This window comes from Lycium ferocissimum, chromosome 8, assembly GCF_029784015.1.
Source record: "Lycium ferocissimum isolate CSIRO_LF1 chromosome 8, AGI_CSIRO_Lferr_CH_V1, whole genome shotgun sequence".
Taxonomy (NCBI): domain Eukaryota; kingdom Viridiplantae; phylum Streptophyta; class Magnoliopsida; order Solanales; family Solanaceae; genus Lycium; species Lycium ferocissimum.
Genome location: NC_081349.1, coordinates 34,586,701 through 34,601,525, shown reverse-complemented (window position 1 = coordinate 34,601,525; position 14,825 = coordinate 34,586,701). Strand labels below are relative to the sequence as shown.

At 32.4% G+C, this 14,825-nt stretch overlaps 1 protein-coding gene across 1 annotated transcript; it reads right to left on the bottom strand.

Annotated features, from left to right (window-relative positions):
* Positions 1–1,041: 1,041 nt before the first annotated feature.
* LOC132068210 (telomere repeat-binding protein 4) lies at positions 1,042–6,857 on the bottom strand. Its single transcript, XM_059461729.1, has 10 exons — positions 6,700–6,857; positions 5,389–5,535; positions 4,553–5,291; positions 4,286–4,471; positions 4,153–4,200; positions 3,946–4,025; positions 3,292–3,533; positions 2,423–2,746; positions 2,267–2,330; positions 1,042–1,581 (listed from the first exon to the last, which is right to left on the bottom strand). Exons 2-10 carry the CDS (start codon positions 5,467–5,469, stop codon positions 1,396–1,398), a joined length of 1,950 nt encoding a protein of 649 aa, XP_059317712.1. The 5' UTR covers positions 5,470–5,535; positions 6,700–6,857; the 3' UTR covers positions 1,042–1,395.
* Between the last annotated feature and the right edge of the window lie 7,968 nt (positions 6,858–14,825).

The following is a 14,825-nucleotide window of genomic DNA, read 5'->3' as shown; positions in this document are numbered from 1 at the left end:
GATAGAAGTTTGAACTTAGGTTCATATTTTAGGTGTGATATATTTACATTTTTAAATCTCCTTAATTACTCAAATTTCTGGAGCCGCTACTGCAAATTGTAGTAGTGTTCCTCTGCATCTCTGCTAAGTTAAAATGGTAAATTTGTTCACTTCCGGAGATTAGTCGATGTATGCATAAACTGAACCGGACATCCGATTTTTTTAGGAAAAGGTAAAAATGTTTCTAATAAACCCGAGGTAGACAGAGAAGCATGACGAAACAAAAGAAATTAAGAAGAAAAATAAAAAAAGGAAGACCCATATGTCAGAGCCTACCAATATAAGTTGCCTAACTTTTGAAGCAATTTATTAGAGTAATAATCTCACATGGCGTAACGTGTAGTTTTTCTTTCCCCGAGGATGTATTAAAGAAAAAAAGATGAATATCACCGACAACTATATTCCTCAAAATCATGTGTGGAAATTGAACCCTATCCCTTTTCATTATCCTCTTTTATTTATTCATTTTATATTAACTTTCTAGTTTCTCATATTTCTTCCTCTTTCTTTTTTCTGACCTCTCATTTTGTATTAATCCTTCTTGTAAGGAAAAACAATACATGAAGCCCCCCGTGGCGGAGTTAGAGGAGCGGAAGGGGATTTTTCACTGAAAAATCACATTGTATGTATTAAGTCGAAAATATCTTTCATGTATATACAATAGATTGGTGAAAATTCGGCGTCCGCCACGGAATGGAAGGTTCTTCAGTTTGGGAGGAAGAGAAATGAAGCTACACTTTGGTACAAAAAATGCTCAAATATGATGATTTTCTAAGCCATTGTTACAGTGCATCATTCATCTCATTTTCGTTTTCATCTTAAATTAGTCATTTTAAGTTATTTTTCGACTAGTTCATTTTTTGAACTGTCGAATGTATTGAAAAACATATAAGGCAACCCCATGCACTAAAATTAGCTCGAAGGATGAGAGAAGAATATTCAGTCAATGTCTCATCTTGCATACAATAGAATGTACATATTTAAGAATGAAACACTGAAGGATCAGATTCAACTAAATATCAGGATAGACTTTAAGATAGTTGCATACAGTAGTGAAATTACATTAGAAATCAATGGAACTACTACTAATGTACATATTTAATACATTTGATTCTTTCCACCAACCTAATAATACCATCTGAATGAAAGAACCAACAGAAACAACATAAACCCTAAGGCATCTGCTACACTGCTTTATTCCTGAACAATTTACAAGTCACCAACTGTAAGGGACTTAGCAATGAATCAGTGAGTCTAACCGAGTTAACGAGAAACAGAACGAATCCTTTTTACAATTTTCTCGTCGTGTTCCTAATATAATATTTTCTTTACATCTTGACAATTCGACGAATTCCTTCAAGCGCCAACTTTTTGCGCTTTCGCATCCGGAGTTTTCAGTGGTTCAACATGATGTTTCCCCTGTTGCTGAGACCAGTAGGCATGGGCAGCTAAGACCCGGTCCAGAAGTTCCTGTGGGACCTGCTCCCCTCTTCGTTGTTGCGGGGCAATGCTTGCTGTATGTACTAATGTCTTCCATTTATCCTAATATAAACAAATAACCACACATCACATGGATGATGGGAACAATCATTAGCTTTGCTAAATAAAGATTAAAAATTGGTGAGATGTATGCTTAATTTAGAACAACTCATATGTTTCCCTTTTGCTTTCTAGGCAATCATTCAAAGCTGTCATAAGATTCACCAAGCAATTATAATAACAGTTTACAATATAGTAAAGTTATGGGATCATCAAAATATGTGAAGCATCTTGTCATATGACGAGACCTATTCTCATGCTAATATATACCCCCCATTTTATATAGCGTGTTTGACTGGACATGGAGTTGAAAGAAAAAAGACTTTTGGTGTATACCAAAAGTACCCTTAGAACTTGTGGTCGGTCTTAAACATGTCATTACATTTATATGGCTATAAGAGCATGTCTTTAAGGGTAAAAAGGGAATTTTAAAGTCCAAGAGTGTCAAAATATAGAAAAGTAACATTCTTTTTGGACAAACTAAAAAGAGAAGAGTCCCATAGAAAACAGAGGGAGTATTAAGGGGTGGGTTGCAAAGTCCACACAATAATGAGACCATGACCTTTATTTGCTAAGAACAATATGTGATAACATCAAGGATGTAAAAACCCTCATTTTCTCGAGAACTGCCATAGCATGCAAAACTTAAAATTTCAGAAACAATAATGGCACCAATAAGATATCTAACCTTCAAGTCGACGTAAGTTCGGTGATCAGCAGTATCAAAAGCACGCATTTTAACATCACGCCACCTGCATTATCAGAGATCATTAAATATGCAGTTCCCTAGTGGACAACAAACTCTCAACTGTTTTCCTTGCAAAGAGGTTTAAAGTGCCCGTACCTTCCAGTACCAAGATGCTCCACAGCTTCAACTAGCGCTTCTACTTCTGCAACTGAGAATGGTCTCCGTATTCTACGTTGTGAAAGTTCAGAACGTTTACTTTTCTGGTTCAGAGGAACCATAGCAAGTGCCTCTGCGTTAGCTGGAGGAACAATGACCAAGGCTCTAGAATCTGGAACGGACACATCAGTTGATGGATCAATAGATTTTGTAGGAGATAGCTCTGACAGATGCTGATTCTCGTTCTGCTTGTCCATCTCGGTCTCTGGAGGATCTGACGAAGCATTGTGAATCCCCAATTCCAAGATAGGACTAGGTCGCCGCCTGAGCATAAAGATAACTAATTAGTTATGTGTTTTGTAAAAAGTGCTGATACGCTGTTCCTTTGTTAAAATGACAAAAATACCCTTATTTTTTTGCAAAAAAATTATAAATTTAAAAGTATATGTGTAAAGTAAAAGAGAAACAACGGATACAGAGTCAGAGGAAGTTAGGATTTTGTTTTGGGAAAGATATTTTGAAAATTAGAAAAAATATTAAGGATAAAATAGGAAAATACTTGGTCAAACCAAAAGTGCTTATAAGCTGAAAAACCATAAGTTGGGGATGACCTGCTTATGGCTTTTGGCTGATTTTGACTTATAAGCACTTGGCTTATGAACACTTTGGTGTTTACCAAATGAGTAGATAAGCTAAAAAGTTTTCATAAGCCAGTTTGACTGGCTTATAAGCTTAGCCAAAGACCCTCTAAACCCAATCAGTTTCTTATATGGTAACCAAAATTTATAGCAACTAATGCTCTTTTCTTTGATAACTATCCAAATTAACACTACGCAAAAACATAAAGGTGCTAAACTCTTCTATCATACCTAGTTAGTTCCTGATCTGCAACAAATGTTGATGAAACCGGAAGTTTATTAGGAGATGACGATGGAGAAACTTGGGCAAATTGAGGCTCCAAAGTGAAACCCAAATTATCGAGGTTGCCATTCTGGGAAATGCCAGCCTGCTCTAGAGTTCTATTGTCATCTCTGACCTTCTTTCCCTGGAGAACCACCCCAACCCGTAATCCACTTTCCAGTATAGCTGTAACTGCCTCCATCACTGTTCTCTGCATAGAATATAATTACCATTTAGCTTTGAGAACTTCAAATTTTACAACAAAGATAACTTTTTTAATCACCACAAAGCACAATCCAATATAATTACGACTGCTAACATTATCATTCCTTGAAATTTAATGCAAGCTTTCTGCATACCAGAGAATTCTTAATTAAGCACCGAGAGACATTAAATTGCGAGAAAGATTAAATGAATAACTGTATTTATTGACAAATGCAGAAAGAACAATAGTTTTCAACGTGCTGCACATGCATAAATCATCAACTGAAGTCCTAAACAATAATTTTCAACATTCTGCACGTGCATAAATCATCAATTGAAGTTTCTTTGTCAGACTAGAGAGGCAGGGGGACTATTGTATACAACAGAGAAGATGAAGGAAATGAGGAGACCATGAATACCTTCAGCGAGCCAACTGTTGCAGTTTCAGGAACCTCTACGTAAAGCTCTGGCACCTTGAAAGACTTGATGCTAAATTTTACTGAAAGGATAAAATTGGAATCATGTCAATACTTTTAAAAGGTAAATATGTTAAATCCAATAAGAAGGAAATGCATGGTATAAAAATGGGAAAATCGAAAATACAAATGGAATCCAAAATCTCCTACCATTATCCTTCTTGTGATGATTTTTAACTGGAGATGGATCAGCAGTTCCTGTAAGGAAACACGGAATATTACTTAGTATTACTACATAAACTACCAGGACCTTCAATTGCTAGGTCGATAGTAAAGTATTGACCTTTAATGTCTCGTTTGATTTCCTTTTCAGGTGAATTTGAAACACTTTCACTACTGGCCTCCTGGTAATATGCAACAGCAAAACCATGGTCACTTAATTTCCTTCTCTTGGGAGGAACTTCAGGTTGGCATCTCTTCCGTGCACGTGTGTTTTTCCTACTGAGGTAAAAGGACTCCACTCCACCATCTAAACCACCAAATCCACGTAGTTAGAAAATGGCATGAAAAAACTATAGAGGAAAAATATCAGAGGTATATCTCCACTTACTTGTGTAAGAACGCTCATATTCCTTCAACTTAGGAGCTACTCTCCAGTGTCGAGATTTCAGCATATTCCTTATTCTCCTGTATCCAAGTCGTGATGTCGTCCTAAAGGTTCTTAACTTGGTGCTATATCTATAGCAGTCAAAAGAATTTTCGTCATCATCTCTATTACCTAACTTTACACTGTTCCTTTGCTTTACAAAAGAAGCACTAGGAATCGGAACTGAATCCCTGTACAAGGGTAACTGTACACTACTCTCCGAGTTAAACAAGCCACCGTTATTAACATGTTGTTTAATCGGATTCTTTACACTGCACGTGTTAGTCACAGTTAAGTCTTCAGTCCTAATTTTATTATCGCATGGATCCTCGAGATTAGACGATCCACCTTCAACTTTGGAGTGGAATTTTCCATCAGCTATATTAACCTCCTTGCAGTTTTCCAACTTCATGTCAGTGTCAGAACCTATAATAGTAGAAGTATGCTCCAAAAAGGAAGTTTTTTCTGCATAAGCGCTTTCTACACAACTCCCCTGGTCGAGGGACTCTGATTTCACAGCTTTACCGTCTTCCACTTGTTCGTTTTTAATACCGTCCCTGTGATCAGCAATTTCATTTTTCCCTTCCGCAGCGTTACTGGAAGCGGAGCTTTCGCTCTCCAGTAAAAGTTTGCCAGCAACAGCCGCCAATAATTCGAATGCACAAATTTGACCATCGTCCAATTTTTTACAGGAACGTCTCCTCTGAAATGATTCAGAATCGCAGACGATATTTAGAAAAGCATATACAAATACAAGATTTCTAAAAGATCAGACAATTTAACAATTTCAGCATCCTTACTCTAACTGATCTAGGAGCTTTAGGTATAAATGGAACTTGAAAGCCATTGAAACCAAAATCTAGCTTCTTCTTATACACCATATCTCAGGAAGCATGCCAATAAGTGATGATCAGATACAATGAGCCAACGCCACTAACTTCACCAATCTACACAAAAAAAAAATGTTATTATTATCATGCCATAAACTAAAAAGCATTGGCCAAAAGTAGATGCAAATCATTCCAAATTTAGAAAATTAAGAACATTAAAGTGACTAAAAATACAAAGGCGTAGCAAAAATGTAATTTTGTTACATAAAGCAAACATATTTTTCCAATGCACTTAGCTGATCCACAAATACAAGGAAATATATATGCCGAACCTGAGATCTTTCCACAAACCACAAGTAAATACTAAAATGCTTATTATTATAGAGCTAAAGGGAAAAAGACAATCACTATTTAATAAATTTAAGAACATTCAGTTGACTAAAAATACAAAGGAACAGCAATAATGTAATATTGCTACACAAAACAAACATATTTTTCCAATGCACTTAGCTGATCCACAAATACAAGGAAATCATAACTCTAAACAAACATCATGAAAATACATACATACAAAATCTGAGATCTTTCCATAAACCACAAGTATATAGTATATGCTAAAATGCTTATTATACAACTCAAAAAGTGAAAAAGTCCAAGCTTTAGTGAACAAAATTTCCCGATATCTGTACCAAGAATTAGTCGAGATGCACGCAAGCGGGCCCATACACCACAATTATCCAAAAAAACAAAAAGCAATTCCATTTCACAACACAAAAAAAAAAAAAAAAAAAAAAAAAAAAAATCAACAAAATTCCATTTCATAAAAGAGATCCAGTTCTATAACCCCAACTACCGATCAGCAATAATTCAGAACAAAAACAAATTCTTTTCCAATTTTCATAAGTTCATATCCATAATTGACTTTTTTAAAACTCATAGGATCAAAATAAACAACTAACAATTCGATTATAACAATCTACAATATTCATTTCCCTTCATTTAAATCCAAATTAATTACAATAAAATCAAACCCATTTCCAATTATCATCAAAGTTTCATAATTTCAACAATATAATCTTAAAACTCTCTTGTAAACATCAAATTTTACATAATCAAACAAAATTCAACAAATCTAATCAGATCTCAACGTGATCAACCTCAATTTTCACCATAAAAAATTCAAATCACACATCATATTCTTGTACAAAAATAACAAACTTCTCAAATCACCAACCCCAAGAACTTTTTTTCATAGATAAAACCAAAAGAAAAATGAATTACCTGAGTAGAAATCTAATATATGTAATTGTGTACTTGTTTGTTAATTTTATTTACTTTCGGGGGGTAAGTGAAATTGTGGACAGAAATGAAAAACCTCTGTGGGTTTGGTTTGGTAAGAAAAGAAACATATGCTAAAACCCCTTCTCTCTTCTCTCTATTTTATACTACTCCCAACCTTTTAACGTGTCCTAATGAAAATTATATTCTTTTATATTTAATTTAACTTTAAAAATTAGATTTTTATATTTAAATGAGATGATTTATAATCACATAAATATATAAATTTTATTTTAAATCATAAATTTTAAAAATTCATCTTGGTTTATTAACGCCATCGCAAATTAATGTTATCACATAAATTGAGACGATGAGAATAGTTTTTTTGTTAAACTATATTGTATATGGACCAATTGTCTCGACTGACTTAGTGGTTGTTTGGCCATAGAAGTTTAAAATCATGTTATTTGAAATTTTTGAAGATGAAATTCTGGTTGGTTATAGTTTTTGCAAAAATTTAATTGTTCGAATGTACTGAAAGTGAAAACATGATTTTAGGTATTTTTCAAGTTCCAAATCAACTTCAAGTTGTGTTTGAAAATTTCATAACCAAGTAAGGATTAAGAGTCTGCTAGTTGGCTACAACTTTCATCTTCACAGAGTTCAAATTCCACGTTGTAATCCCTTCCTCCATTTCCCTTTTCCCTACCCTTTATGTAATAAAAAAAAATTAATTTTTTTAAAAAAATCACAGGCAAATACTACTTTCAAATCAAGTGAAATTTTTTCCCAAAAGAAGTGAATAATTCTCATGGACACACGGGTCCGTAGATTTTGTCCTGGTAGAGCTCACTAAGGGGAAAGTTCGAATTCCTCATGATGCTCTTCCTTAATTAATAAGTTGCTTGAGCAAGCTTCTCGAAGTTAAAGATGTTTATTTCAGAGAGTTAAGGTATTAGATAAGTTTTAAGAAGGAGATAGGTGTTTTTAAGTAGGAGTAGAAGATGAAACATAGTTTTCTCCAGAAGTATTTCTAGCAAGTTTGACAAAATATAAATTACTGCTTTAATATTGAAAAAAATAGTTTTCATATTGATTAGCCAAATATATATATATTACTATCCTCCATAAATACTGTTTCAAAAAATACTTCTAACGAACAAATATTTTTCAAAATAAGCAAATTATGAAAGCTTGGCTAATATGTTATGTGTTCTATGCACCAATAATGACAGTAAAAAAAAAAAATAGAGTTAATGGTCGAAAACAATTAAAATATTTTTTTTTTCGCGAGTTCCACACCCCCAACTATCCGTTATTCCCTTTTCCTACCTGAACTATCACCAGGAGCAGAGCTACCCTTGCCCGAGGGGTGTCAAGCGATACCCTTTCGCCGGAAAAATACATTGTATAGATAGGTGAAATTTTGATTTTATAGGTATATATAGAAGTGTTGACACCCCTTGACACAAGCAATGTTTAGCTCAGTGATTAAGGGATTGCGAAAATTCCCTAAGGCCCCGTGTTTGAACCTGACATATCTATATTTTTTGACACCCCTTAATATGAATCGCGGCTCCGCCACTGACTATCACCATCTATGTATTAAAACACACCTTAAAATTGATTAGGTCAACTATCAATTGCTCACTTGTCCAACCTAAACTGTCACCTAGGTGTGTTTTAATATAGATAGATGGTGATAGTTCAGATTGGAAAAGAAAATAACGAGTAGTTGAGGTGTAGAACTCGCAGGAAAATAATAGTTCAGGCGTGCTTTTAATCATTTTCTCTAAAAAAAATCTATTTACACAATCAGATTACTTAAAGATAATTATATATAAATCCATTTAATAAATAATATATTAAAACATATGAAATTACACTAATTATATAAAATTAAAATAAAAAGTTGTCTTATATTGGCCACAAAATTCGGACCACTTCCCTAAAAGGACAAGAGTGTCCATTGAGTTAAAAGGGTGGGTCATGGGTGTGGTAAGAAGTGTAGACCAACTATATCTTAACCCCTTCTCCTTCGCTCACCACCGCTATTCTCTCATCATCCCCATCTTCTTATTACATAGTATAGGTTCTTGCTTCCACCACGTGTATACTTTTCATAGCACTTTAGACATTATTTTTGGTAGAAGAAGAAAATAAGAATTAATATTGAAGTTGACGTTAAAAGGGAATATTTAGAAAGTAAAAATTAAAATTAAATGAGCAAATATTATGTATTTCACTTGAAATGTTCTTCAAACAAGTTTTTAAATATTTTATCGCTATTACAAATGCTAAAGCTTACAACGACATACCCAATGTACACAAGTCGAGTTTGAGAAGAATAGTGTGTGCGCAGACCTTATCCCTACCGTGAAAGATAGAGAACGAAGTTGTCTCTGATAGATTCCCGCTCAAGAAAAATGCTAAAGTTTAGTACTTTCAAATAGTGATAATCAAACATCAATTTGCAAATAATGACTTCGTATTGCAAGTGAAGTAATGACAAACATTTCTAATTCCTTTGTATAGTTTTTGAATAAGTAATGAAGAGGGTAGCTTAGCACAAGCATTCCGCGTTAACAGGGTCGGGGAAGGACCCTACGTCAAGGGATGTGATGTAGACAGCCTATCCTAATGCAAACATTAATGGCTCTACATCATTAGTTATTATCCCTTATTAGCTCATTTTAACAAGGGATAAATGAAAAATAACTATAGTTCATAAATGTGTGACCATTAAACAGATACATTTACATGGGGTATGACCAGCTAATTACCAATTGGAATTTAAAAGACATGGAGATCACATCCATAATGAACATTGTTGAAAATTTTAGAAGTCAAAGTTAAACTTAGAAAGGAAAGAAATAAAGGATCATAAATTTATGAATGGAAATTTACATAAAGATGAATTTGACAAGTCCAGTTGGAAATAACAAAGAGTTTGTTATGACCCCACAAAAGAAAGAAAAGGATAGAAATGAGATAACTTAGGGGTGGACCACACTAACCAAATTAATGGGAATCTTTTCGAATTTTTGACGCACTCTTTTAGCAATTTTCATATTTATCAATATGAAAGCGAAAGCAAACAATTTCTTTTCTTACAATAAAAGGGTGGAGATGAGTGACGGTGTCAATTTATCTTCTATGTTTTGAGGAAAATTTTCGAATTAACTAATATTCTTCCGTCCCAATTTATATGACACTATTTGACTAGATACGAATTTAAGAAAAAAATGAAGACTTTTAAAATTTGTGATCCTAAACAAACTTTAGATTTTTTATGTGATTGTAAATCACTTCACGGAGTTAAATTAGTTTCAACTAAAAAAAAAATGTGTCACATAAATTATGACAGAGAAAGTATCAGTTTATATGACAAGTGGACTCATTACATAATAAAAAGCTTCTTATCAAGAAATTTTTATTTTAGGAATCCAAAATCGAAACCTCTTATAGGATAATGAATTCCAGTTATTTGCCATGCAAGATCGATGTTAGAGCCTTAGAGGGACGAAAGCGATTCATTTCAATCTCTTTCACCAAAAAATTATATTGTCAATATATAAGGTTTAGTTTTTTTCTTATATATATAAAATGTGGCCTAGTGGTCAATAAAACTTTCAGAATAATGAGTCTCAGGTTTAAATTTTAGGCGAAGGCGACAATATTATGTATTTCTTCCCATCTTCACAGTGTGGGACCCATGATTTAATGGTCTTGGGTGCTCATCTTAAAATTAACAAAAAATATGTTGCTTTAAGTAGGATTCGAACCCTGCTCCTCCGTGACTCTTAGCCTTTAGCCTACCACGTTTTAACCAAAACACCAAGATATTGTATTATTTCTTGGGCGCTATTTATTATTTTATACCAAATTTCAATATGTACATGTAGATCCACATTTGGTTAATGGGTCTTTCGAGCACCACAAATTAGCACATGGGTCCGCCCCTGCATATTCAAGTCTTAATGGACAGAGTTATATAATACATGTGTTGGTGGAGTATTATGTACCTCATAAAATTAGTCGAGATGCATGCAATATTCTAATCCAGACACCATTAATATAAAGGAAATATCTAGTAAAAGAAGAACCCACTTGGTAAAAGGTACAGACATTTTGTATCCAACATTTTTAACATAAAATTTAAATATGTTTATGAAAATTAAGAAAAGTTAATAAATAACAAATCTGAACCTATATAATATAAAAATGTATTAATGAATTTTTAAACATTTTAAAAGTTGAACACCGTCATGATAGATCTGTCTCGATGACAGCCGTCGATCAATTTCTCGAGAAGAAGATGAGCGGCAAACAAGATGGCATTGGATACGTCACTATTATTTTATAGCATCCCACTTTTATAATTTTACTCAACACTTTGCCTTAAAAATTGACATTAGTTTATCATTAGTCGTTATTCATCGTACTACTTCTATGATGCCACAAATTCCTTATGATCGAAAGTATTCGGATAATCTTTTAAAAAAAAGTTATTTATATTCTGATAGTATGATTTTTTTCTACGCTATTAAGATATTTTATTAACAAAAATTATGCGATGGGTAAATATTTAGATTGTATTTATGATGCATAGTTATAGTTTCAAAAAATTACGAAATGGACCTACATTTTTTGTTTTGTAGCAAAACACAATACACGCGCGTAACTGTATACGCTGATGCAGTATGCAGTGATACAGCTGAAACTCGCGATTATATGTTGTCACTGCTCTAAACTATAGTTACTGTATGCGCAATTATAGATACATTTCTTAAATACGCAAATTATAACTACATATCATAACTACGCTCTAAATTAGAGTAATTTATGAAATTTTTTCTATTTTATTTAAGTATAATAAGTCACTTCAATTAATTGGTGTATGGGCTCTAGAACGATTTTGTGAGTTCAAAGCTGAAACTTTTTCTTTTTTTGGCTCGAACTTAATGTGCATGTATAGAAATAGTTCAAATATATATTCATCGTACTTCTGTGATGACACAAATTCTTAACTTCATGATTAAAAGTACTCCCTCCGTTCCATATTACTTGACCTTTTTTTCTTTTGCACGTCCTTTGAGAAATCATAAATAAAAGATTTATTTTACTGCATTATCCCTATTTACTGCATTATCCCTATCTCTCTCCAATAAATACATTCTAATTAATATTGACTATTTTTCAAGAACATTTAATACTAAAGGTAAGATGAAAAAGTTTTAATTAATTTTATCTTGTTTTGTAAATGAACAAGTAATTTGTGACATATTTAATAATGTGACCTAGTAATATGGGACGGAGGGAGTAATAGGACAAACACAAAGTAAAAAACAATATAGTAAAAAATTAAAATTCTTCCATACTATTAATATATGTCATTTTTTTATTAACAGGATCATAATAACTCGTATTTATTAGTTCTAAATCTTCGACTCGAACTCTTACATAAAGAATGTTTAAAGTTAAACACAAAAATAGAAAAAGCAAGGCAAAAAGGGCACGACAATGAATTTAATAGGCACACGCAGTCTCCTGCCGTGCATCTTTTACCATCATCTTATTCATATTGAATTGACTTCTATCTTCCTTTTCTGTGTTCTTTATTGTTTTTTTTTTTTGTCTTTCATATAAGTTGAAAGAACTATCAATTTTTTTTTTTCCTAGTTTAGTTTAACATTCAATTGACGGCACACCTTTAAGGAGCACGGATATACTTACATTTGAAATTTAAACTAAACTACTATAATAAATACGAAAAAAAATGAGCGTCAGTTCAAACTAATCGAATCTCAAAGTTAATATCAAATCCTAGGTGAATAATTAAAAAAATTACTAGTTATATTGTAGATACATAATTGTATTGCATACTATAAAATGTTTGACCTGCTTTATTATTACTTTATTTTGAGCTGAGGGTCTATCGAAAACAAAGATCTCCACCTCCCAAGGTAGGGATAAAGTCTAGACACTCTAGCCTCTCCAGATCCTACTTGTGGAATTATACTTGATATGTTGTTGTAGTTACATAATTGTCTTCTATATATATGTTTTGTTTTACTGATTGATATTTATTTTTTAATTTAATTTATGTTTTAATTACAATAAAATTCATGTGATCTGGTAGTGCTTCATCTTTCAACCTTCAACCTAACAAGAAGGCCAATTTTTATTTTCGTTTTTCTATATGGTGTCCCTTTTTTTTATTTTTTATTTTTATTATTTTTTATCTTGAGGTCTTTTGGATTCTCATGAGAAATCTCACTTTGGAGAATAAACTGTCCCTTATCAAATCATACTAATTTATCTTGACTGATAAAATATATACTATTAATCAACTATGACTTATTTAAAGGCATATATAACACATTTATTGAGCTGATATATCAATAACAAGACCAATGAAGTCATGGTCTACCCCATCCAACCAAAAAAAAGTTTTAGTGGCATATAATTTTGAACTTTGGGATATTCTCTTCTTTTGTTTTTTCCTATTTTGAGAACTTATGACTCAATATTTTAGAGGCAAAATGGGACAGGTGGAGCTTGGAATACCAATGAAAGAAAAAGGAAAAAGAAACTCTAATGTTGATAAGAGTTTTGTTCAGTCCCCGAAAAAATGGGATTGGGTCCATTTGGAAAATCATAAAAGAATATTTGACAATTCAGTAATTAGAGTTCATAAAATAGCAGAAAAATATGAAGAAAAAAGACTCTAAATGCAGTCGTACCTTATGCATTTACTAATCTTTTAGTGTTAACTTTATATTAATGTATACACTAAAATGTTGACTGGACTTCAATTGATATGAGATAATTTTAGTCTGATACGTTCCACTATATTAACAAAATTTGTTCTACACAAATTTCTTAATTGTCAAGAATTTCGATCCATTTAATTAACTGTATAAAACTTAAACTTTCATGTAATATTTTAACTTTCAACTATTAACTTAATATTCTATTTCTTCATTGTACGCATAAACTAAATTATATTATAAATTTGTATTCAATCAAATAAGATCATACATTAAAAAATTGCAAAAAATGTACTCTATATTTTATAATAAGTTTTCAATTATTGAAAAGTTATATCCGCCCACAAGCCTAGAAGCCACTAGTAAAAGAAATGAGTGGACAAAAGTGGCTATTAGTTAGCTTGCTTGACCATCTCTTCTCGTTATTTCCTTTAAAAAAAATATATAAAAAGGTGCACCAATAGTTATCCGAAATTTATTGGCTCGATTAATCTGAATTCGCGCCGTTAGTTTCTACAGAATAAAAACCGCTAGGAAGATGTTTTTCATTCCCAAAACTCAAATTCGAGGAATATAAAGGTCAACCATTCCACCACCTTCCTTTTTATTTCTTTCATCTTGTTGAATTGAATTTAAATTATCTATAAAAATAATTATAATATTAGTATAATTTAGTCAAATAAAACAGATTAACAATATTTTACTTTTCATGTTACCATATTGAATTTACTTGTAAGTCAACTTAATATGATTTTTTTTCCAAACTTAATTGTAGCACATGTAAAGAGCTGCATAAAATAATTTAATAAAAATTACTTGAAACCAAAGAACGTGTAAAATAAGATTAAATGCAAGTCTTGGATCACTCACCTACTGGGAAAAACAAAGAATCATTCACCTACCCACCAACGACATTCAGTTTCTTCAATGGTTGCTCTATTTCTTAAAATACTTCCCTCTCAATATGTAAGTATTTTGTTGAGTAGCTTTGTAGTTTAATACTTGTGATTTTTCAACTCCAAAATTGTCGAAGTCCATATAAGAAGATTATGTACCCTTTAACCCTCGATGTGCGACTCTTAACACCCACCGATGTGGAACTCTTAACAATTTTAACTTATACTACAGATCTAGCGGACGAATCTCATCGGTAGGTTGGAAAGCTTAGGAAAAACAACGGAATTCACAATTTTAGCTCCTGTAATGAAAAATAGCCTTTATCATGGAGTTATAAATTTCACGAATGAAACTCCAAAATATTATCATGAAATTTAACCTATAAAATTTGTGATTCCATGATAGGAGCTATTTCTTGATAACAGAGCTGAAAAGTGACTAGCCCCCTCTGCAGTGGCG

What these genes read in the sequence shown, in the direction of transcription:
- LOC132068210 (XM_059461729.1), bottom strand. Translation starts at nt 5,469, where the DNA reads ATGGTGTATAAGAAGAAGCTAGATTTTGGTTTCAATGGCTTTCAAGTT. An exon ending in TCATCACAAGAAGGATAATG is followed by an intron (nt 4,026 to 4,152) that starts GTAGGAGATTTT and finishes TTATCCTTTCAG; the next exon opens with TAAAATTTAGCATCAAGTCT. An exon ending in GAGCATCTTGGTACTGGAAG is followed by an intron (nt 2,331 to 2,422) that starts GTACGGGCACTT and finishes CTGATAATGCAG; the next exon opens with GTGGCGTGATGTTAAAATGC.